Here is a 24,461-nt window from a genome sequence, read left to right as displayed (position 1 = left end):
TTATTACGATCAACTTTAGTATATTACGGCGATTCTATGTATAATGCTATCTCTGTCTATCTCTTTGAAACTGACAGAGACAGCAATAGTGCCTGACAGAAATTCACTATAGTTTGTCTAAATAAGATAAATCAGTTTGATAAATGACGTATATGAAGTATTGAATTCAATTTGTATGAAGGAAAATGCCGTACTTAATAGACAGGTATCGTAGTGACGAACAAACTCGCCTAGCGAACTATTATGAACTATCGATATTCGGTTTAAATAATTATAGAACTCAACTAAAATTATTATTTTCTTATTAACTAATTTATAGGACAATTCTAGTATTGATTACAGTGTAGAGAATTTAGCGATGACAGAAATAATAACGAAATCCAATTAACGTACGACTGTAGTAGTAATAAACATTTATTTACTCTCATTATTTGTTATGGTCATTATATATTTGTGAAAACTGTTTTTTTTTTTAATTCATAAGTTATAAGCTATTAATCTATCGAATCCAACTTCTATAAGAATAAAAATCGCTAATCGATAAGTTTCATAACTGATTTTACATAACCCGTCCCTACTAAATTTAAAATGAATTGTCAAACTAATCTATCTTATTTAGACAAACTATAATACTTCGATGGCTTTAATTTTTATGTGAAACGCAAAAGCAAGAGGACATTTTAATACGATGCAATGCAACATAATATACGATAGGTAATTAATAATTACGTTACATTTAAATTTACACAGAATTTAGCATTAGAAATAAAAAAAAAAGTAAATCGCAAAATTGTAACTTACGATAGTCTACATAGGAGTCATTGACAATTAAAATGGGACATTTAAAACGCACATTGACTAAACTATCGCAAGACTGTTTAGTCTCGCTTTGATTCTGAGCTTCTATGGTGGCGCACTACTCGATAGTTGCAAACAGTTAAATTGGCTGCCAAATCCACAATCACAACAGTCTTGCGATAATTTAGTCTTTTTGTTCCTAATTTACATAAATGATATTTACAAGACATACTAAAAGTTCCAATATACGATACAAGTTTATACATTTAAAATAGCGAGTCGTAGTAATCCCTGTTTAGTACCGCGCGCGATACTGACCTCTATGTGAAGGCGATAAGCGTCACTATTCCCAATAATTCGTCTCATTTGGCACTCAATGAGCTGCACAGCCTTCTATAAACACTAACCGATTTCGCAGAGAATAAACCTGAAAAAGAAACTAACATTAATGTTTTTGGTCCTTCGAGCAGGATATAAAACTTATAATTTTAAAGATGGAACAAAGAAATTATTTGTGTGTCAAAATATATTAAAGACCACCCAGGTATTTATAAGAAAAAAAAGCTCTAAATGGACAGAAAACTATGTACAACAAAATATCCATTCACTTTCTATTAACTCCGCATTACTTTGTTATCCCATCCTTTTCATAATAAAAATATTTGGCACGGAATTGAGGTTTTTAATAGGTTCTGACTGGAGGGTCTATCACGAATATTTGAATAATAGATGACTAATTCGTAATATCGTCAAGTAATTTGGTATGAGACTTAGATTACATATTTAATAGTAATTTCGTGATGACGTCACGAAAACATTATATTAATATTATAAAGAAGAAAGATTTATATTTTTGTCCGTATTCGATTCACGTAAAAACCAGGCAGAAATTAAAAAATCTTTCACCATTCGAATGGTAATTTAGTAACATAGGCTATATGTTTTTATTATTTTTTAATTTCACGCGGGCGAAGCCGTGAGCAACAGCTAGTGATAAATATCCACAATCCATCTGTACTGTCATGGGTATAGTGTTTGTATGACTATAGTAGTGGTGAGTACGGAGCGTGTACTGACTAGAGGCCCCGAGCTCAGAGCTCAGAGCGCGGGCAGCGAGCGCGGCGTGAAGACGTGCACGAGCGAGTCCCAGCCGCAGTCAGCGAGCTGGTGCGGCCGCAGCGAGTTCCAGTCCAGGCCGTACGTGAACTCCGAGTGGTGCCGGATCGTCTCCAGCGGCTCGCAGCCGCGCTTCAAGTCCCATATCCTGAAATAACGACAACCATATATGTACAATTCCAATGACATACTTCTTTTAATATGGAATTTTTATGACAGGAAGATGTAATAGAAAAAATTGAGGAATATTAAGAAGTCAATGAGGATAAAACGGAGTTTATTTATAAATACGTTGTACATACATGTTACGGATACACGGTCGATATGTTCTATTAGATCGAAGCGAAGCTTTGAAATGAACATTTTTTTAGACAACTATTGCGATTTTTATATCGAACTAGCTGCTTCCGTGCAGCTTCATGCGCATGTAATTATGAAAATTTTATTTTATTGTTTACCTTTGTCATATTATTAATAGCAAATGTCAAAATGACATGACATGACAAACCTTAGCAATCTTTCATGATGTTGGCAGCAACTGAAGGTCTCTTTCCCGCATTAGGGTTTTTATCCAAAATATTTACCCCCTAAATTTAATGGCGTGAAAATATATAGCCTAAAGCATGACGTAAGTGTAGGGCTTTTTATTAAAAAAAGGATTATTCAAAAATATGCTGTAATTGCTGACATCTTAGGCAACAAAGAAGTGTGTGTTTACGCTTTATTATAATAGTATAGATAAAATTTAAATAAATACAGCAAAATAGGTCCAAGTTACCTTGTAGTAAAGTCGTATGACACGGCCGCGATCACCGACGGTGTGTGCGGAGAGAACTGCACTCTGCGCACTGCGCACTCACAACCTGCATTTTAAATAAAAGTACCTCTAAATATCATATATACATATATATAAGTTTGTAGCTTAAATTACAGAATGTTGATGAAATTTGGTACAGATGTGGAGAATCTGGAAGAAGATATATGCTACTTTTTTAATACCACGCGGAATCTCAGTCGAAAACTAGTATGTAATAATTATTGAACTTCTGATCCAAATAGGAGAGATGATTCTATGAATTCAATTGACCTTGATAAATTTACCTAATTACCTATTTTTTTTTTTATTAGGCGACATGTCTTACTAGTAATGCTTATGGAAATAAATTATCAAAAGCTGCAATTCAAGATTGTAGAAATATTACACAAACACACTTTTCGGACAAACAGATAGACATGTATAAAAACTGTGATTTTCGTTACATTTTCCTGAAATCTACATTTTTATTTTGATATAACGAACATTTCAATTTCATTATATGTATTACCTTTGAGAGTGAACATGGGTGAGGTAAGTCGTCTCAGGTCCCAGCCGCGCACCAGCCCGTCCGAGCCCGCCGTCACCAGCGCGTGGCTCTCCGTGCGGCTCCAGTCGCACGACAGCACCTGCAAGTAATAAAAATATAATCAAAAAAAGATACTTTTGATATATAATTTTCCACTTTTTTAATAAAAAAAATATCGAGTTAATATTAAGGATCGATTATTGGGATCTGTAAGTCCTATCTTTAGTACTTTTTAAAATTCGATAGTGTTCAGAGTGACGAACGAATAATTATTCTTTTTTTTTTATACAAAAAACTCTCGAATTAAGCGTTAAGAACGACTATGACGGCGTGGAACTAAAAAAAACTTAATAAACATCCATCTGTGGAAAATTTCATCGAAATCTTCAAGCCACTTTGAAGATATGTATACAAACAACAAACATCTATCCATCGATCCTAACATTCGTAAAGTATTATTAAACAGCCGAACACTGAAACGACATTTAATTATATAAATAAAGCCACACTTAAACTCAACATTCCATTAAAATGTGTATCAGATTGTAAACAACATTTAAGCGGCGAGGCGATTGTTCAATAAATTAATTTATTATTATTATGTGTCAAAGAATGCTGTATACTGTCACAAGTGTATCAAAGAGTTAGAATAATAATTGTTAGATACCTCAGCATCATGAGCCTTCACAACAGCTGCAGGTCTCACAGGCTCCAGGCACGTCCAGATCTTGAGATGTCCGTCGCCCGATACAGAAGCGAAAGTTGCCACTGAGTGCGGGGATGACGCCGCAGTGTACACCAGCTGAGAGTGACCCGCGAACGTGCTGATACATGCTTCCGTCTCCGGATCCCACTACAATTGTCAATGTTTCAACATTAGCATTAAAGATGCTTTATAGTTTCGCCCGTGACTCCGTCCACGTAGAATAAAAAAAATAAAAATGAGTAACCCATGTATTCTTCCAGACTGTTCTGAACATCTATGCCAAATTTCATCGAGATCTGTTCAGCAGTTTAGGTTACAAACTCTAACAAACATCCATCCATTTAAACGTTCACATTTATAATATTAGTAAGATCTAAGTGTACATCCCTATAACTAATTCCTAGTGGCTAATGTCTTTCCCGTGAGAGAAAGATGCGTCCTTTTTGTGCCGCCCAGATTCCTCTAATTCCCTCCGTAAACTAAAATACACTATACATAAGCTGCAACATCACCAGCCCACTTACGAGCTCGGAGCCTACCTTAAGTTAGGGACATGACATAAGCGACAGAGAGCTAATTCTCACCAGTTTAACAGTAGTATCCCAGCTACCACTCAGGATATGGGAGCGGGGCCAATCAACAGAGCAGACTTCGCTGCGGTGACCCTTCAGCACGCGGAGTGCGGCCGCGCATCCGGTGCGCCAGATCACCACGGTACCGTCGCCAGCACCACACGCCGCCACACCGTCACTATTACCTGACCATGCCTACAATACAAAGAGTTATTAAATATTTATATAATATCTTCTACATTTTCTCTCCATTTAAATCTCTTTTATCTCTACTAATATTACAAATCGGAAAAATTAGTATTTTTGGATTTTAGTATGTATTGAAATAACTCGGAAACTACTGGGCCGATTGTAAAAATTCTTTTACCGTTAGAGAGGTAATTTATCTGTGAGTAGTATAGGTATATATTTTTTTCTTCACGCGACAAAGTTATCAAAAACTGATGTTATTCCTAAGCAAAGTCGTTTAAAATATATCGACAAGGCATACTGAACAAAATTTTATCTCTGGTACTTTCTCTGAAAGGTATTATGTCAGATATCCTTTGTTATAGAATAGTCTAGGTAACATACTAAAATTGACAACTGATGTAATACCTTACAGGGAAAGTACCAGTGAAAAAATGTTGTTCACTATGCCTTGTCTATAAGAGTCTTTGGTTCCTAAGTAACAAAAATGTCCGCGCATATGAAGCCGTGACTGGCAGGTATTAAAATAATGCGCTTGGCGGAAATCCAACCTGAGGTTAAATAGTGATAGTTTAAAGATACACCATAACAGGCTTAGGCTTATTACTGAAACGAATGGCAACTCCGCTTCGTCAGCGTCGCTTACAAAGTGAAAGATTTCAAGTGTAATATTTTAATACAAGACACTGTTTCTTATCTGAATGTCGTCTCGGTATTCGGCTGTTTAGACTATTGCATTTTTAGCAGAGCAAATAAAATTCAATACTTCGTAACGTCATAAAATAATAGGCGCATATTTATAAGATTAAGGGGCCTGTCCCACCACTGGCTGATAGAGTTAGCTTAAAAATGACGTCACTGTCAGATAAGGGAACAAAATCCGATATTTTCATATATGACTGACAATAAATCATATTTGCAAGTATAAAACTAAACCAATCATAGTGCACCTGCCAATCTGTTAATCCAATAAATTGCATCGATGTAACTATTTTCTTGGTAATTGTTGTAAATAATTTCTGTTATGTACACGCAAAGAAATAAATAAGCCTCTTATACGCTGATGTAAGGTATGCACACGTAACAGAGCAAATAAGGCTTCACAGGTCTTGTCCTATCACTCAACTATGCTACATTTACACCAGGTTATGTAAAATAGAAATTTCCAGAAATCACAGCAATTTGTATACACTATTTTTGGCACAATGTTAGAAGTAATAAAATATGACAATATTCTTATCTTAAATCATATAAAAACTTGTTAAAGAAAGTTGTACAGTTTATGACATAGTGGTATTTATACCACCTATACTATTATAATAAAGCGTAAACACACACTTCTTTGTTGCCTAAGATGTCAGCAATTACAGCATGTTGTTTTAATAATTCTTTTATTAATAAAAAGCTATACACTTACGTCACACTTTAGGGTATATATTTTCACGCCATTAAACTTAGGGGGTAAATATTTTGAATAAAAACTCTAATGTTAAGTTGTTAAGTTGCCTATACCGAGGGTTAATTCTTCATTTGCTCGACGTTTTATGCACTTCATAGGCCCGTATATTTATAATATAATCCTAGAAAAATGTGATATTAAGCTGGACACAATATACAAAGCAAAAATAAAATTAAAATCATGGTTGTTAAAATTAACGTACGAGGACACAGAAGGTATTCTTAAAAGAGTATGTTAAGTTTTCTATTGTTGTAGCTATTTTATTTCATTCTTCTGTATAAAAATTTAAAACTATATTTTTAAAAGAAATGGCACGTAAATATAAGTGTAACTATTAATTAATTTGTTGCCGTCTAACGATCGTTTGTTTAATCTTAAGATCAGGACCCTCGCGACACAGGCTGCGCCTAGTGCGAGGGTACTGGTCAATATAATAAAAAAAAAAAAAAAAATCTACTGTATCCATAAACTGTATTTTACTACTCCGTGTATACATGATTGTTGGATTTAAATAAACATTTTTCATTTTCATTTTCAAATGTGGGATCAAGACCATGAGTTGCTACCAACATCCAGGAAGTAAGATTGCCAAGGTCATGTCATGACATTTTGACATTTGCTATTGATAATTTGACAAATGTAAACAAAAAAAAACACAATTTCATGCAGATGAAGCCGCACGGGAACAGCTAGTATTGTAATAATGAAAGATTAGCTGAAACATGTGGATTCCAAAATAAATCCAGAAAACACTAACATAACATCTTACTAATATTAAAAATGCGAAAGTTTAGATAGATGGATGTATATTAGAGTTCACAGCCAAAACGGCTGAACAAATCTGGATGAAATTTGGCATAGATGTAGAATACAGTCTGGAAGAATAGGCTACTTACTATTGTTTTTTTTTTTATTTCACATGGATGGAGTTGCAGGCATAAGCTAGTACTATAATATCTGTAAATCCATTTTGGACATACATAGTAACAAACATCCATCTAAACATTCACATTAATAATATTAATATGAATCTATTAATTCTCCTATAGACAGCAAAATCTGCTATGAAACACTAAAACAACTAAGCTAATTTGTTAATATGTGTTAGCTATTGACAATTTAAAAATTAAACACTACTAACCACATCAAACAGTCCATCGCTCCACTCCAATTTCTGTACTTCTAACAGAGTGTTACCATCCGGTGCCAATTCAAGGAAGAACAATGTTCCACCACCAGCCAAACCATAGTACTGGCTGGTAGCTACCGCTATTGAGTCAGGCCGTCTACGAGAGAACCGCACACTGTAGCCATGCCTGCCTTGTGTCAGGAAGGTCGGCATACTGAGAGTATAGCTGTAAAGTAAATTAAAGTTATTTAATATGACTAAATAATCTTACTAAGACAGGTGGCTAGTACCTTATTAAAAAAGAATTATAGACCCTGATGTTAAAGCCTTATATAACAAAAACATAAGTAGCATTGATGAAATATTTTTTGTTGTATGGAAATCATCATCCACTTGCCCTTATCCCTTACGAAGGGTCGGCACAGTATGTGCTGCTCTTCCATACATCAATATCAGCTGTCATATCTGAATCCACTCCTTTCTTAAGCATATCCTCTTTCACACAATCCATCCATACTGTATTTAAATGCTAAATTCAATTTTAAAGTTCTCAGTAATGGATCCTTTAAGTGATTAGTCATTTTCTTGAAATACATTTTATATAACATAGATTAATAATATCATTCTTTTCATATCGAAAATATTGCATTTGCATTACGAAGAATAATATTATTAGAGCAAAAACCAGGTTGACCAAAATCCAATCAGTTTTTGTTTATATTAATAAACTTAGTATGAAAAACAGAATACTGTTCTCATCGCATGTATATTGAGTGCATTTTAAAATACTACATTCGAGTTTACTTTAATATGAATATTAAACTGCACTTTAATCACCGTAAACATAAAAAAAAACTACTTTTTATTTAAGGTCATTTTTTCTAATAAGACAATTTGGCTTTTTTACATACACTTTGTCTTTGTATACATTACATACTATTGTTTACGGCTTGAATTGATTAAAAACATTGTTTCTAGCTGCCGGCTACGAAAACGACAATAAAGTAATTATAACAAAGTAATTGTAGTGGTTTAAATGTTAAAATACTAACTTTTCGGTCGGATCCAAAATTACATTTCTTGCTAAGAAGCACCCTTATATCCGAAACTTATTAGAATCTTGTTGAAAAACGGCACCATATAATTATTTTTATTAATTTTATCTCTTTTCCTATATCCTAATTCTAACCTATAGTCCAATTTTCACGTAATTGTCAAAACAAAACGTCATTCAGTGTTACTATACTTATCTTTTCGACGAGTCTCAAATATCGATACAAAATTATCGATTCAATTAAAGCGAAAATGCGTCACGCGATTTTAATCCAATTTGTACTCCCACGACACAAATCCTATTAGAACATTACTTAATTCTGCAGGAAACCTCACATGTCTGCCTATAAAAGCGCAGTATACTTCGGTTGTCAGCATTTCTGGTGAGGGTCTCGAACCATCACTTCTATTGAAGAAATCAAACGTCCAACCATATTTCAGTTGTCCTATTCCAGTAAAATAAAACAAGCAAAATGCTTGACTTCCTATCTTTAGTCCTCGTGGTCGCGGTCAAAGTTTTTAAGAAAACTACTCCAAATGGAAAGGTTACGGTTTACCTTGGCAAGCGCGACTTCATTGATCATGTGGATTACTGCGATCCGATCGATGGAGTTGTGGTTGTCGACACGGAATATCTGAAAGGAAGGAAAGTTTACAGCCAGGTAAATTCAGTGAAGTGATAAAAAGAATTTAAGTTAACGGTGGTTAATGGCTTGATCATTAAACTATTTGCTCTCTCTGTTTAGCTCGTCACTACCTACCGATTCGGTAGGGAGGAAGATGAAGTTATGGGAGTGAAGTTTTCCAAGGAAATGGTGATTGGCCAGGACCAAGTGGTACCCATGATCAATTCCAAAATGGAATTAACACCTGTTCAAGAGAAACTGCTCAAGAAACTTGGACCAAACGCCTTCCCCTTCACCTTCAACTTCCCTGAGATGTCACCAAGCTCTGTATGCACATTATAATTTTTTTTGTGTATCATCTATACACAATACATTTTCTAACTGACAAGCATTTTCCCTAGGTAACACTCCAACCATCTGAGGAAGACCAGGGCAAGCCTATGGGCGTTGAATACTGTGTTCGCACCTACGTTGCTGAAAGTGAGGACCAGAAGAGCCACAAGAGGAGCTCTGTTACTCTTGCCATCAAGAAGGTAATACCATCAAAATCTACAATCCAACATACACATTTCAATAGAATTTATTTAACCTATTACTGTTCTTTACAGCTGCAACATGCTCCTGCATCTCGTGGACGCCGCCTTCCTAGCTCCCTCGTCAGCAAGGGCTTCACATTCAGCAACGGAAAGATCAGCCTTGAGGTCACTCTGGACAAGGAAATCTACTACCATGGAGAGAAGATCGCCGCCAACCTGATCGTCTCGAACAACTCCCGCAAATCCGTCCGCAACATCCGATGCATGGTTGTGCAGCACGTCGAAATCACCATGATCAACTCGCAGTTCAGCCGCCACGTTGCCTCCCTAGAAAGCCGCGAGGGATGCCCCGTTACACCTGGAGCCAGCTTGTCCAAGACTTTCTACCTCGTTCCATTGGCTCGCAGCAACAAGGACGTCCGCGGTTAGTATTCATATCTATCTAAAATCTCGCTTTTTAAATAATTCACAACAAAGGAACTCGATATGATAATGAACATGTTTCTACAGGAGTCGCTCTGGACGGACACCTGAAGGAGGATGACGTCAACTTGGCCAGCTCGACCCTTGTATGCGAAGGCAAATGCCCAGCTGATGCTATTGGTATCGTTGTTTCGTACTCCGTCCGCGTCAAGCTGAACTGCGGAACTCTTGGCGGCGAACTGGTTACTGATGTACCATTCAAGCTTCTGCACCCCGCTGAAGGTATGAGCAATACAGAGTTATATTGTTCTTGTGCTTACAATTAATAGAACATTTTAAAAACTTTACACCTCTTAATTGTTAGGCACTGTTGAACGCCAGCGCTTCAACGCCATGAAGAAGATGCAATCCATTGAGCGCCATCGCTATGAGAACTCGCTCTACACCAACGAGGAAGAAGACAACATTGTCTTCGAGGACTTCGCCCGCCTCAGGATGAACGAGCCAGAATAAACAAAAAACCATAAAACACAAAAAAAAACGAAAAAAAACTCATCAAAAACCCAAAAAAATGTAATCAAGCAAGCGACGTGACCACGAAACATACCCATTCCATTACTTTATTAGGACCCATAGAATATTTTAATTATAAAGAACATGTTAATCGAGTAGTCAACCATTCAGCCTTATTTTAACCAAGTTAATCAATCAATTATTTCAAATATATTACTGAAATGTTTAAAAATCATAATCAACATATAGTTATGCTTATTCGGTAGTTATACATAAAATTATATAACCAGCTAAAATGAAATAACAGTGTATCTTACCTTATATCCGTATCCTGTAGTCAAAATTAACAAATTAATTAAAATATTCTTCACCAGATTTACTGTCTTTTATTGTTTTTCACAAAATGTACCTCTTGCTTTACTATACGATTCAAAACTACGAATTCACTAATTCTAATTTTAATTTGAAGTGACCTCTGCAACAGCTAGTGCATTACTGACAATTTTCAAAGATGCAAAATGCATCAGAAGTCATGACCTTATTTGCATACCCTATTGAGCTTGATGAATTAGAAAAGGGTTTGTTGCCCGGTAGTTTCTTAACAAACCCTTCTTTATAACAACACTTGCTAGGGCTACTCACAATTAATAATACTTGGAAGGTTTAAAAAGTTACGAGTAATTTAAAATTTAATGTAAAACATAACTACAATATCTGTCCACTTTAATAAAAGCCATAAAATAAAGTATCTCCATACATAATTTAAAACTTAAACATTATAAAGTAAACAGCTTTTTTTCTTGTCAAAACCATATAAATTTAGATTTACTAAGACAAAACCTGTAATGAATTTCTTACTTTAAGAATAGAGGATCTTATCTTCGTTCTCTCATCACCTTTTTAAATTTACTAATAATGTTTTACATATAAGCAGCAGAATTTAAATGTAAATATTAAAAATGTCCTAATATACTTTACAATTCTGCCTATAAACCCTTTTTATACTATAACAAGTGCAAGAATGGGGCGCTTCGAATAAAAATGAATCGAGTAAGAGTCGATTGTTCCTTTAACCATCGGATGAAAATTGATATGGACATAGTTCCCACAAATATAAACTGGTCACACTGGGTTTGCGAATCTAATTCCTTAGGGTGGACATCCTTATTCTTTCTTAATTAAATTTATTATGTTCATTATGTTATTACAGTATTTTCTCATTTTGGTAGTAATGAAATAATTGGTTTTCAATATTATTTATAACGAATAATTGTAAATGATTTTGTTGGGAGGTGACAAAAATATAGAATCGGAGATTATAAATTGCCCTCGGATTACTTAAAATATGCCGAGACATTAAGCTTTAAGTAAATATTTACAATTAGTACTATTTGTATATGGTTTACCTTCATTATTGAAACAATTATATTTAGTATATCATACGATAGGATTACACATAAATACGAAACAATCTCTTCCATAAACACTAATAACGCTAGACCCTCAAAATTACTTTAAAACCTTATAATGTTCTCTCTTTAGAGGCGATGAAATATGAAATATAAAATAAACAGCATCTTTATTGTTATATTACAAAAGATTTCTCCGACGAGTTCACCCTTGCGGTATTTTTTTATCTCAGGCGCGTGGCTGCTTTAAATAACAATAGGTCATCTTATAAGGACAACAATTATGGACCCTTAACTACATCACCATGAAAAACGTCTATAATATTAAATTAAGGTAACGTAATTGATAGATGGTTTTATACAAATTTATGGACGTTTCAGTTTACACGTAAACGCAAGTTAAGCTAAGCGTCAATAGTTTAATGAAATCGTGCGTAAAACGGAACAAAAATAATAATTTCTTTTATATTTCTAAATAACTATCCTGAAGTATTTTGAAATAAGCCATTTCATCTGTTGCAATTTTTTAATTCGGCGCAACTTCCCATGGCCATTTTTCTAACCTAAAAAATATTTACTTAATCGTTAAACTAAAAGTAGGTTGTAATTTGACAACTCAATCAAGTACGAATGCTTAAGTAACAAAACGTTTTGATTATAAAAATAAACCAACGGTTGCTTGCGTTCAATTATTTTATTTCGGCAAATGTATTTACGCAAAATTTTGTCAGCTGCAATTATGACATGATATTTTTTTAATGAGTAACTAACCTAGTTTTGAGCCACTGTCCCGTTCTGACGAAAAGTTGCAATAAGTACTAATAACGAAAACATCGAATTTTAGTATCAATTGTGACTACTTAAAAACTGAATTAACGGGCACTGATAACGTTTTCTAAAGCGATGGCTGTGTAGCTATGGATACCTTTCCCTACTACCTAAAACATAATTTGACAATATTTTTGTTTATGTGAACGTAACGGTTATTGCCATTGCGAAAAAATTATCTTCCCAAAGGTAAAAAGCGGTCAAACTTGTTTTGGACAATGCACTTCGATAAGGAAGTCTGCGAAATTTCGTCTATTCTCTTTCAAAAAGGGTTCGTCCAAAAACCAGTTTGACCACTTCCTTGTGTGAGAAAGGGGCAGTTTAAGTGACCCTTTATTTGCATGTCTTGTCATCTAACACACGGGTATATCGTTTTGTCCCTTACTTTTATATAGTCGAAATTTTTTTTATTTAGTATAGTATATCTTACTGCTAAATTTTAAATTTCTTCTGTTTAAATAATAATTGCATTTTTAATTTTGATTTTTTTTTGTTTTATCGAAATACACTACACTAAAAAATTTACATTTTTAACCATTTTAGCTTATCCGAGTTTTATTTAGTACTTTCTACGTTTTAGTTTTATTTCACTTCTTAATGTTTAATATAAATAGATTACCTACGCAATTTTCAATGCATACAAAATAAATCGTAACCGCTCGATGAACTTACAAGCCGTGTGTCAGAACAACAATTAATGTACAAAACATGATGTACCCACAGAAGCAAGTGCAAAAGGGACACCATTGTCAATGGACCCCACAGACAAGCGCCCAAGGGACACTATAAGGGTGGATTGCAGTGGACTTTCTCACGACTTCAAACTGGACAAACCAGTTGCTAGACAATTAGTTAAACTATCTGCGAATCTTTTGACCGTATTTATAATACGTGCCAACCGTTATTTTGCAAGGATTATTACTAAGTCTGTGTGAAATATTGGTCATTAAAATTTTTACTATGCATAAGTATGTGTATAAAACACATGTGTTATCTGAATTAGGTTAATAAAACCTTAATTTACTATTGTATTTGTCGTGACAACACAGAATAAAAACAATGGTATTGCGACAGTTAGGTCTAAGAAAAACCCTAGCCTTTTTGACGAAATACGCGCGACCGTGACCCATAGTAAGCAAAGTTGACGAATTTACATTTTCACGGTACAAAAATATATTTAACCGGGCGAAATTATTGTTGAATTATTAATTAAGATGGTGGTCAATTAAGGATAGAGTTTCTAATGTTACGCGATTGATATTTCATTATCATATATACGCACGCGTACAATGGAAGATCGTTACCGTATATATGATCTGCCTTCGGAATTGAATTCTATAAACCGCTCGTCACTCCGAGATATTTATATTAAATTAATAGTTTTCTTCGGTTATTATTCTCTATAGTATACTCTATAAATAAGTGGAATTAAAAGAGAAATAGTTTTGTATACTTGTAAATACTTAAGTCAAATCTTTTCATGCATTAAAAATAAATTCGGTTTAGTTCTTCGAAAACCTATTAACTCATTTTAACTGTTTTTAGATGTATATAATCAGCGGCCATTTCGCTATTTTATGGCTGCTTGTTTCTTCTACTTATAAAGCAATGTTTTAACTCGTAACTCCTTAAATTTAATCTCAAAATATCTGAATCCGTTACATGTCCGACCATTCATTGCACATTGCAAGGTACATTCGCTTTCAATACGGTCGATTTGTTACAAACAAAAGACGTTAGGGGGCCGATGAAGTCGTGACTTGAGAGAGAAAGGGGCCGCGGCCCGCATAACGGAACCCAAACTGTTAGATAAAACACAATCATTCTACAGATAAGCTTTTAGGTTCATTGTTCTAAACTTCTACTGTCCTACAATGAAGGTCGTTCTCAAGGAATATGATACTAACAGAACAATATATACCCATATATACCATGACAATCACTGAACCCAACGGGTTAGACATCTCACAAAGATATTCAAAGTAAAAACGGGATTCTTATTCCATTAGTAAAAAGTCATGTCCATTCACGAACATTTAATTATCAAATAAATAACACTTAATCATACACTATAAAGCTAATTACAATTAACTAGAATTAGGTTTTTGAACAAGGGGTTGCAAAACGTATGCTTGACCGGTGGCTCTGTCTACAACATGACCAGTGGAGGGTTCCAAAAATAGTCGAGGAGCAGCGGCTGGTGTTACTTCTGGATACTGATGCTGTCTCACTCCAGCACCTCCTTCGTAAGGGACGTAATGCTTTACTTCTTTGGTATGAGGCATCTGGTCACCCGTTACTGGTGTACTTTTTTCTTTTTGACTTAAAATTAAAACTACATGATTCTTCTCTCTCTGTTGTACTGGTTTTTCCGATTTATATTCTTCTATTCGATGAGGTTTTTGTTTTGATTCCATTTCATAAGTTTCCTCTTCACTGGCTTCAGCGTCATATTCTTCAACTGGTTTTTTCATTGATTCATCATCCTTTTTTGTTTTTTCTTGAGCTTTTTGGCGATCCTGTTCACCTTTAGCTTTTTTAATATTTCTCTTTGAATTTGCCCTTTTAGATCTATTTGGTTCATCGTATTTGGATGGGTATTCAGGTCCGTACCCTTCTTCTTCATATTTGTGTACTTGTTCACTGGGTTCTTCATACGGCTCTTCTCTGTCCTCGTGATATGAACTGTCGTCTGGGCTGTCGTAGCTTTCGTCGCCGTGATCACCAGCGTGGCCTGGATGGCCTGCGTGGCCTGCATGGTTCAAGTCCCAGTAGTGTTCACCGTAACCTCCTTTTTTATCCCCCCAGCGGACCTAATTATACATAATATTTTTTTACCTTAAAAAGTTCCAAATTATTGATGATTGTGGTTTTTAATTACATCTAGCATGTCGTTGAGTAACACTATTACATTTGAAATGTCTAATTAGGAGGTTAAATTTAGTATACGAGTACTTTCCAATAAGACAATGTGAGAAACATAGGACTGGCGTTAAGGCATACATCTAAGTTAACAAGTTTGTTAATAAGAATGATACAGCTTAAAATTAGGAAAGCGAATTCTAGAAGTAGAAGAAAGGTAAGCAGAAGCATACTTTAGCAGAGAACAGTCCTGTTGATGGCCGAGCTCGCTCGTGCCTCTCTGTGAAGTGACGTTCATTGCCCAAACGATGACCCTGATCATAGTCTTCGTGGGACGGCAAATGTCTGTATCTGCGTCCAAGCCAAGCGAAGCGCGACAGAGAAAGAAACATACAAAGATATTAGAGAGAGATAAAGACAGAAAGCGTAACATGAATTCGGTTACTTTGCCCATGTCCCTGTGGTTCTTGTAATCTTTCTTCTCGTAGCGTTGTTCCCAACTGTTGGGGTCTTCACAGACATGTCCGAATTCGATCTTGTACGGACTTAGCTGTACTGAGAAAAAGTCCCTATAAAGTAAATCATTTAATGTACATTTTCTAAATCTAATTAAGTGAACAAAGTTGAAGCATCTATAACATTAATACCGGATTTATTTTGATTACATTTTTTACAGCAGCAATGCGGAATGTCTAGGCAATCTATTGTCTTACCACAATACGTTGTTTTCAATATATTAGTACATAGTTCGCAATAATATGTGTTATTTAAATTGATAACAATATACGCGTCTTTTACCTCTGTCTGCGGAGAGTTTTATTTACATTGTACACAAGTGAATTTTTCGAATTTTCATATGTACCGTACCCAACGTTCTAACGGTGAAGGAAAACATCGTGATGCAACCTGCACATATCGGCAAAGAAATTCAAAAATATGTGTGAAGTCAACCAACCCGCACTGGGCCAGCGTGGTTGACTGTGGCCTAGTCACCCTTTATTATGGCTCCGAGCCCCTCGGTGGGGACGTTTAGTGAGCTGGTGATGATGATGATATCTCTAATATGTTCTCTTCTTAAACGTATAGTAAACATTACATTTAGTTTCAAGAGAAAAGTCAAGTGAAGTTCAAGATTTTTTTATGTTATTACGATTACGACTATAAAATTAATTACGCACTTCTCAAGTCAATTTCAAATATCTAGATATCTAATACAGCGAATTTCAATTGTTTTGCTTAACTTGAAGCCATAAACCATAAGGGACGCCATACACAAACGTTAAATGGATATAAGGGGAGCCGGCTGCATTACGCAGTTTACTGCAAACTGCAAACTTTGAAACCAACAACTACATTTTGCAGTCCGTAAACAATAGCCCTTAAGGCTTAAGGCTACTGTACGTTCTTGAGAAGTGTTAGTGCCAATATTTGAAGTGTTGTTTTGTTAGTTGCATATAATTTATATTAAAAATACTGACTGAAAGAATTTTGCTTGTGCTTCTACTGTAGTTGGATTCTTAGGCGGCGACCTTACTGTAACACATCTTACTGGACTCCAAGTTGGGCCTGAATATACTATTAAAATACACCATAACCACTTCTGAAACAAAAAATATCGTCATATAATATGTAAAAATTCGTATGTTCTAAATTTCCAGGAAAACAATTTTATTTCACTTAGATATATATTTACTATTTATGGATAAGCACTTTACTTAACACAATAGAACTGATAAATAGATTAAAAATTTAGTTTGTGAAAATTAATGAGCAATTTCGTACGTTACTACAACCTAATACTACAGACAAAACACTTGAAAATCGCAAAAACTATAAAAACAAAAAACGATTTTATCCAAAGACGTTAACACTTTATTTACAAATAAAATAAAACACTGATAAACACTTTCACTAAACCACTATGTTACAAACTTTAATGATTAAATATCAATGATTAAATTTTAATGATTAAATTTTAATGATTAAACTTTAATGAATAGAATAATGATTAATGACTACCATGGTGTCGGTGAGACGTTGTGTCATCTTGAATCGTTGACAGGCGGTGAGTGAGATTGGTAAAGGTAAGTTAATTTATACGAGCTGTAGAAATGGCGGAATAGCGACTGTCGACCGTACCCAGTGATTGTGGTTCTCAATCTGTTTGGAACAGTATTCTTTACATTTAAATAATTGTTTTGTTCGAGGTTTCTTAACATGATAACGATAAGATTATCTAATAGGGTTTTAGATAATTGAATGAGATTTTAAATCTTGTTGGAATTTTATTGCTTTCGTGAAATATTTTTATTAATTATTTCTAAACATGTGTTAAAAAACAAAATAAGCAATAAATGGAGCCTTCGATTTTCAGTAATATACAAAGGATAATATTTTACCTGAGATTTTTGATAACTCATAGTTAAACGATAAGAGCTTTTTAGAAAAATTTTAAGACAAAATTTTCACGTAGAGTAAAAATTAAATTTCTTTTTCTTCTTCCTGTTTTCAAAGAAAAATATCAGAAGCAAACAAAATATTTCTGATATAGTATTACGTAACAACTCTTTTAGTTCCAATCACCGTTTTAGTTGTTTTAGTTTTTAAGTTAGGCTTTAAAAAAAATTCGTCGCACCGTAGGCGTCGGTAACACTGTTTATATAATTTCGGAAGTAAAAACAAATAGAGCGATCGGATATTTAAATAGCGTGTCTGATAGTTCGAGAGGAAAGCGACTAATTATGTGCAGCGGCCGTGTAATTAGGAATTTACGCAACTTTATGCAATTATTACGTAAACTATATCCTTATTAGATAAAAGTTTCCAATAAAAGTGTTGCGGACTAGTGGAAGAAATTTTGTTCAAGTTGATTCACTTCAATCATAATATAGTTCAATGCTACTTTCTTCTTACCACATTCACAATAAAGCTAGGCTCTGAAGCAATATAAAAAATGTCACTTAATTGTACCGAGGACCGAATCGAATTCTACAATAAACAATAAAGCTACTTTCACACTAGAGTCGATACAAATTAGGCTGCGAACAATAAGTATTGTGAAACGAGTCGATACGAAAGTATGTCACATTGGTACAAACGAGCACAAAATGTGATAAAGTACAGTCAAACAAATAATCGGCGAAAAAGTACACTTTGGGGGGGCTTTGTAATAAACACGAATTGCTACCTAAACAAGCAAATAAAATAGATTTAATTCTTATTAGAAACAACTTGTATAATAACTTTTTCTCGTGACTTCGTCCGCATAAATGACAAAATCGAAAGAAGTGTATCCCGCGGGAACCGTAGCTATTTCTGGGATAAAAAGTAGCCTATAATATGCCCATCTATACCAGCTACCCTTCAATAAAAGTCCGGCCAAAACCGGCCCAGCCGTTTGGAGATTGCCCGGAGCAATTGCCGCTTGTGGATAGACAGGCAGACAAAAAAAATTAAAACGTGATTTTCGTTATCAGCATCTTCCAAAAATCTGTAATTATCCTTTTGATATTACAAACAGACACTGCGATTTAATTATATGTATAGTAGAATAATCTGCACTGATATATTGACAGGGTCATGTCATATCGTTTATTTCAACATATTATTAAACTGGCTCAAACTTGATTTGCATATAAAAGTCGCCGAAAGACAAGTGATTGTAATGCAATAAAAATTACAAAACATTTTGACCAAATACATACTTTTATTACACTTTAATGTCCCATATTGTAGAATATTAACATGAAAATATTGTAATAGTCTTGTTAATTTTTTTTTAATAATAGAGGGGGGCAAACGAGCGGCGAGAACACCGAAGTGGTCAGCGACGCCCATGGATACCGCAACACCAGAGGAAAATGTTATCTTATGTTACTAATGTTTAAAATGCGTAAGTTTTGATGGATGGATGGATATTTGTTAGAGTTTGTAGCTTTAACGACTTGACGGATTTCGATTAAATTTGGCGTAGACGTAGAGCATATTCTGGAAGAATATATAGGCTACACATTTTTGATTTTTTTTATTACACGCGGACGGAGTCGCGCGCGAAAGCTAGTAATGAAATAAATCAAAAGTAATATTACTAACATGATAAGTTTAATTAAACGAATGAAACTCTTCAATATGATAAGGTATAACATTAAGGTGCCTGTGAAGACATGTACAAAAAAAGACAAATGGTGACATTCGGTTTTTCTCTCCGTTTCATTCTCTTAACAGCAGAGAAAACATCATTTTTGGAAAAATACTCCGGAAGTACCAACACGTCTTATATGAGGGCAGGAATTAAGGATTTAAACTTCCAATATTACATACTTTTATATCTAAAAGAATGAATTGGTACAATTTTTTGTTTTGCTTTTTCTACAGTTTCATATCGAATACTCTTAATAAAGTTAGCGTATCCAAAAGTTATTTAGAGCAAATGAAAATAAAATGAAATTGAAACTGCGAAACGAATAGACGAGATAATCTGCTTTACTTTACGCATTTTATAAAATTATCTCTAAATCAATTAAGCGATTAACTCTTTGATCTAAGATTCAGGAACGACAACTAATACCATAGCATCCGGTGCGCATCGATGTGCTTCGGAGCGTAAAATGCGACCGCTAGAAAGTGTTTAAAATTCGTTTTCTTTCTAGTTTATAAGAGAATGATCGACACCGTGGCGGCCATTACTGTCTCAATAAAGGCAACAAAATGGATCTCTACGCTTTGGTAAGTTGTAATTGTACTTTACAATAAAGGACTGAATAAAACGGAGATACCATACAAAAATTATCACGAACGTCCGTGACTGTGTCAAGGTCATGACTCTATGATTCTTGACATAGTTTTGTAACTTTCCTTACTGTGTAAATAAAATAATAGGATGTAAAAAATATCAGCTGCATCGAAGTTTTTTTTTAATAGTAAGCTTTTGCAACTGTTGTTTAAATTTAAGTAAAAAAAATCCTAAACAAGTGACTAGTTATTTTACATACACGTACAGGCTGTAGTCGAACTAATCTCATCATCTTAATAATGTAGTTAAAGTTTTACGAAACGCATTAAACTTGAAATTAACGATTTAATAATTAAAAATAATGTTTTCATCCACTCATATTTCGGAGCAGTTAACGCAATAAATGGTCCAATTCTTTCCATTACAGTGCTTACCGACGCCTTTCGTTTTGTCAAGAATTTCATCCGAATTATTGCAAAAAACTTACTTCAATATCAACAGCTTACTTTGTATAAATAAATCTTTAAATTGTAGATAGAGTCCAGCGTAGAATTTATTTGACCACATTAAATTCTATAGCATTTTATAATTATTTCTTTGTCATAATTTCAGTTACTGCTATCCTGTACGGTGATTTGCACTACGGCGTGGTCGCGGCCCTTTTATCCTGTCCATAGACTTCGAGCACCAGTTCGGGTGACAAGATTTGCCCCACCGCCACATGCTGTACCCCACGCCCATCATCATAGAGCACCAGGTAAGTTATTACGCTATTTCTAATCTATCTCTGATCCAAATTTCATCTATAAGCGGTTCTGGAGTTACGTGGATCCATACATTCTCATTTATATTAGTAGCATAGTAAGAACTAAATTGATATTTTAGCACCGGTCCGAGAAGAGCCTCAAGCGCATAGACCGAAACGTGGCTATTACGACCATGATCATGATGTGGACCAAGACCGACGTGAGACCAGCGGTACCACCGGCCCGGTCCACACATTCGTGAAGACCGATAAGAATGCAAACTACAAATGGGGAGTACGTCATCATGTGGGAAACAAGTACGCTTCGTGAAGTCTTTATGTGATTTTTGTTATGTTATTTATTTAGTTGTTGTTGTTGATGTAATTGTTGTTTTTGTTGCTTTATAGTTTAAGGAATTGTGATATAGATTTTTAATAATAAATATACTTTCATTCGTCTTGTTTGTTTTTTTATAATGCCAAATCTTGTGTCCTTAATATTTTTCATATTCATACATACCGCGTATATTTCACATAAAAAACTTCCTTATTTTGAATACTGTAGATATGCCATTTATTTGAACTGAAAATTACTTCTTTTCGTTAATTTGAATCATATTTTTCTTTTTGCCGAATCGAATTTAACCAGCCAATGAGTTACAAAAACATAAAAAAACACTTTCATAAAAAACTAGCTATCGCCCGCGACGCCGTCCGTGTGGAATTAAAAAAAATCGCCTATGTGTTCTTCCAGACTATGCTCTACATCTATGCCACATTTCATTGAGATCCGATCAGCAGTTTAGGCTACAAACAACCATCCATCTACACATCTAAATTTTCGCATTTATAATAATTAGTATGAAGTATGATATCCTTAATTTATAGTTACTGGTTCTTACACTAAGGACAGAGAAAGGAATAGTTTTTTTTATTATCTGTGTAGTATATCTAATTGAGAATAGACTTGAACGTGTTTACAATATAAATTTGTCCATTTTGTGATGTAATCTTTCAATTAGGGTACAGTGCTACTAGATCCGGTTCATTTCTAACTGTCCTCGTTTCTAGAATGACATTCGAGTTTTTTTTTTAATTAAGTCTCCAGATACGATAATGTAATTGATTAGGCTGTACTGATCAGTTAAAGCTTTATCTAGTAGTAACTGTTGCTAATAGTTGTTTGCGAAGATTAAAAAAAAAACTATTGTTCGTTACGTATCGAATTTTGAACATTTTGAAGTTCTCGAGTATTTTGAGAAATTTAAATGAATTAGATATATTTCGAATGATTTTTTTAATTTATTTATTTAATAACCACATATGCCCGCGACCTTGCCCGCAAAGAATTTAAAAAAAAAAGTAAGTAGCCTATGTGTCCTTCCAGACTATTCTCTAAGTCTATATTAAATTTTATCAAGATCCATTCAGCCGTTTAGGCTACAAACTCTAACAAACATCCATCCGTCCAATCTTTCGCGTTTATAATGTTAGTAAGATTTAATATGCGATTCCACTTTGATGCTATTTGTACACCTCTAGTTACTTTGCTTGTTATAAGACATATCGTTGATGTCTTTTGTTAGAAAGAAAATACTTTTAATGTCAACAGTCAAATTCTCAGTAAAATTATACTTGGATTTTAACTTAAAATGACTGTAGATTAATAAAAGTAAATAAACCGTGTAAGTTTATTTACTTTATTCAGACGGATTTTTAAGCTTAAATGAAGGCGTATTTAACTGGCTGGTGCTTGCGACTCCGAATCCGCGTGGAAATAAAAAAAAAGAAAATATGTACCCGTGTTACTATGCTTTTTAATTGTGAAGGAATTTTTATAATCTGCCTAGTAGTTATTGAGTTATTTCAAAGTGTACAAAAATACATTTTTTTCTCTTTCTCATATTAGAATAGATATATATTAAATCTAACAAGAGTACCGTACTAAAAACATTTAATAGTTAACTAAATCGGTACGCGAATCAGATATTGATACAATAATTGGTACATTTATGTCTTTGATTTGCACAAAGAATTTTTATCTTTAAATTCTAGGAATATTTTCTGTTACAAGGCGTACGTATAAGTTAACTGTACTTATTTAAATATTGTTTTACTTGTCAAGTATTTTAGTTGACTAACCCTAGTGACCACGCCTTTACTCGGCCAAATGTGTTATGAAATGTGTGCACCAAATTCACACGATCAACGTATGATGCATGCATGCAAGAATAGTGTTTATTTTGTACTTAGTAATGATGGTTTTAGCTTGAACAAAATAATTGTTGATGTAGAAACTTGTCTGCTTTACCGTATCAGTCAAGTGTGATATAATTTTCATGTTTGTATCCAAGCTATTCCGGTTTTTTGGTTTTAAATTGATCTCTTTCGTATGATTGATGAAATGACCAAATTAATTATTGTAAAACTTAGTTAATTACTCTCTTACGAAAGTAAAATGCAAACGCAAAAGTTACTTTTGGTTAAGTTTTACCGTTTAAATGTACAGTAAGTTTATAAAATGTCGAAGTTCACAATCGGTCTATAACATATTATGTTCATATATTATATTTTAAAATGTAATGAATTGGAGAAGTTAATGATTATTTGTACATACTCGTAAATATCGTTAAACTTTTAGGGAAATTATGATGGTTTAAATCATGATTCAACTAATTTAACCTTGTTTCATGAAGTTCTTAATTCAAATATAACAATTTTAAAGAAAGCTTTCGGACAATTCTTCGTATAATACTTATTAAGACCTAGTAGTTGAAACAAAGTATCCGACTGGTTGGACCAAAGCTGGTCAGTCAAGAGACATTTTAAAATACTAGTATAGACACTTATTGAAAGAGCTTTTAAATTATAACCCAATTAATGACATATTTTTCCTTTGTTTAGTTACTAAGCTAAACTAAAGATTTAGTCTTGTAGTCAGCGATGTAAAAAGCACTTGACAATAAAATATTTGTTAAGAGATAAAATATAAGAAGTCACAAAGATTCATTAATAGCGGAATTTTCTAGAAAGATAAAAAATCACTAGTTTTTGAAATACAATAATGTCCTATGCTTCACGTTAAGTTTTACACATTAAAATAAAGTTTTTGAACAATTGGCTTTTATGTTACATTAGTTCCGACTTATGAAAGTTGTGTTTCAAGGGCGAAAAAAAACCAACTGTCAAAAGCAGATTTACTTTGCACGTATTGCATGACACAGACGTAACCCAAGCCACAATATCAATTACTTTAGAAACTGGGCCATTGATCTACTATTGGATAATTTTCTACTTAAATTTATATCCTTATTTTTTTATTTAATTAATCAATTAATATTGCTTAGTATTAAGATTGAATGTGAATGGCTACAAAGGTAGAGGAAGACCGAAGAAAGTAAGATTATTTGAAAGAGGATATG

General features: G+C 33.9%; 3 protein-coding genes across 4 annotated transcripts; 1 reads left to right on the top strand and 2 right to left on the bottom strand.

Moving 5' to 3' along the window:
- Window positions 1-459: 459 nt before the first annotated feature.
- LOC106100215 (peroxisomal targeting signal 2 receptor) lies at window positions 460-8,531 on the bottom strand. 2 transcript variants are annotated; one of them, XM_013278996.1, is made up of 8 exons: window positions 8,365-8,531; window positions 7,325-7,538; window positions 4,548-4,730; window positions 3,925-4,110; window positions 3,240-3,357; window positions 2,693-2,777; window positions 1,861-2,062; window positions 460-1,225 (listed from the first exon to the last, which is right to left on the bottom strand). In XM_013278996.1, the coding sequence occupies exons 2-7, from the start codon at window positions 7,523-7,525 to the stop codon at window positions 1,897-1,899; spliced, it is 939 nt and encodes a 312-aa protein (XP_013134450.1). In that variant the 5' UTR covers window positions 7,526-7,538; window positions 8,365-8,531; the 3' UTR covers window positions 460-1,225; window positions 1,861-1,896. The 2 variants fall into 2 exon arrangements, with proteins under 2 accessions (XP_013134450.1, XP_013134449.1); XM_013278995.1 differs by having other exon boundaries at window positions 1,876-2,062.
- Window positions 8,532-8,761: 230 nt separating this feature from the next.
- On the top strand, window positions 8,762-10,823 carry LOC106100214 (arrestin homolog). The gene is made up of 6 exons (XM_013278994.1): window positions 8,762-9,027; window positions 9,112-9,318; window positions 9,393-9,524; window positions 9,600-9,951; window positions 10,038-10,232; window positions 10,315-10,823. Exons 1-6 carry the CDS (start codon window positions 8,839-8,841, stop codon window positions 10,461-10,463), a joined length of 1,224 nt encoding a protein of 407 aa, XP_013134448.1. The 5' UTR covers window positions 8,762-8,838; the 3' UTR covers window positions 10,464-10,823.
- Window positions 10,824-14,738: 3,915 nt separating this feature from the next.
- On the bottom strand, window positions 14,739-17,647 carry LOC106100142. Its single transcript, XM_013278886.1, has 4 exons — window positions 17,582-17,647; window positions 17,041-17,162; window positions 16,008-16,131; window positions 14,739-15,513 (listed from the first exon to the last, which is right to left on the bottom strand). Exons 1-4 carry the CDS (start codon window positions 17,606-17,608, stop codon window positions 14,788-14,790), a joined length of 999 nt encoding a protein of 332 aa, XP_013134340.1. The 5' UTR covers window positions 17,609-17,647; the 3' UTR covers window positions 14,739-14,787.
- Between the last annotated feature and the right edge of the window lie 6,814 nt (window positions 17,648-24,461).

The sequence above is a fragment of the Papilio polytes genome, unplaced genomic scaffold (assembly GCF_000836215.1).
Source record: "Papilio polytes unplaced genomic scaffold, Ppol_1.0 DF824069.1, whole genome shotgun sequence".
Classification (NCBI taxonomy): domain Eukaryota; kingdom Metazoa; phylum Arthropoda; class Insecta; order Lepidoptera; family Papilionidae; genus Papilio; species Papilio polytes.
Note: the sequence above shows the minus strand (reverse complement) of the source record. Positions and strands in the feature narration are given on the sequence as shown.

Coding starts and splice junctions, on each gene's coding strand:
- LOC106100215 (XM_013278996.1), bottom strand. CDS start 7,525: ATGCCGACCTTCCTGACACAAGGCAGGCATGGCTACAGTGTGCGGTTC. Junction 4,111..4,547: donor GGGATACTACTGTTAAACTG/GTGAGAATTAGC, acceptor TGACAATTGTAG/TGGGATCCGGAGACGGAAGC. Junction 2,063..2,692: donor TCATACGACTTTACTACAAG/GTAACTTGGACC, acceptor TCGTTATTTCAG/GATATGGGACTTGAAGCGCG.
- LOC106100214 (XM_013278994.1), top strand. CDS start 8,839: ATGCTTGACTTCCTATCTTTAGTCCTCGTGGTCGCGGTCAAAGTTTTT. Junction 9,319..9,392: donor CTGAGATGTCACCAAGCTCT/GTATGCACATTA, acceptor CATTTTCCCTAG/GTAACACTCCAACCATCTGA. Junction 9,952..10,037: donor CAGCAACAAGGACGTCCGCG/GTTAGTATTCAT, acceptor ATGTTTCTACAG/GAGTCGCTCTGGACGGACAC.
- LOC106100142 (XM_013278886.1), bottom strand. CDS start 17,608: ATGACACAACGTCTCACCGACACCATG. Junction 17,163..17,581: donor AACGTCTCACCGACACCATG/GTAGTCATTAAT, acceptor TTTTTGTTTCAG/AAGTGGTTATGGTGTATTTT. Junction 15,514..16,007: donor ACCACAGGGACATGGGCAAA/GTAACCGAATTC, acceptor ATGTATAATTAG/GTCCGCTGGGGGGATAAAAA.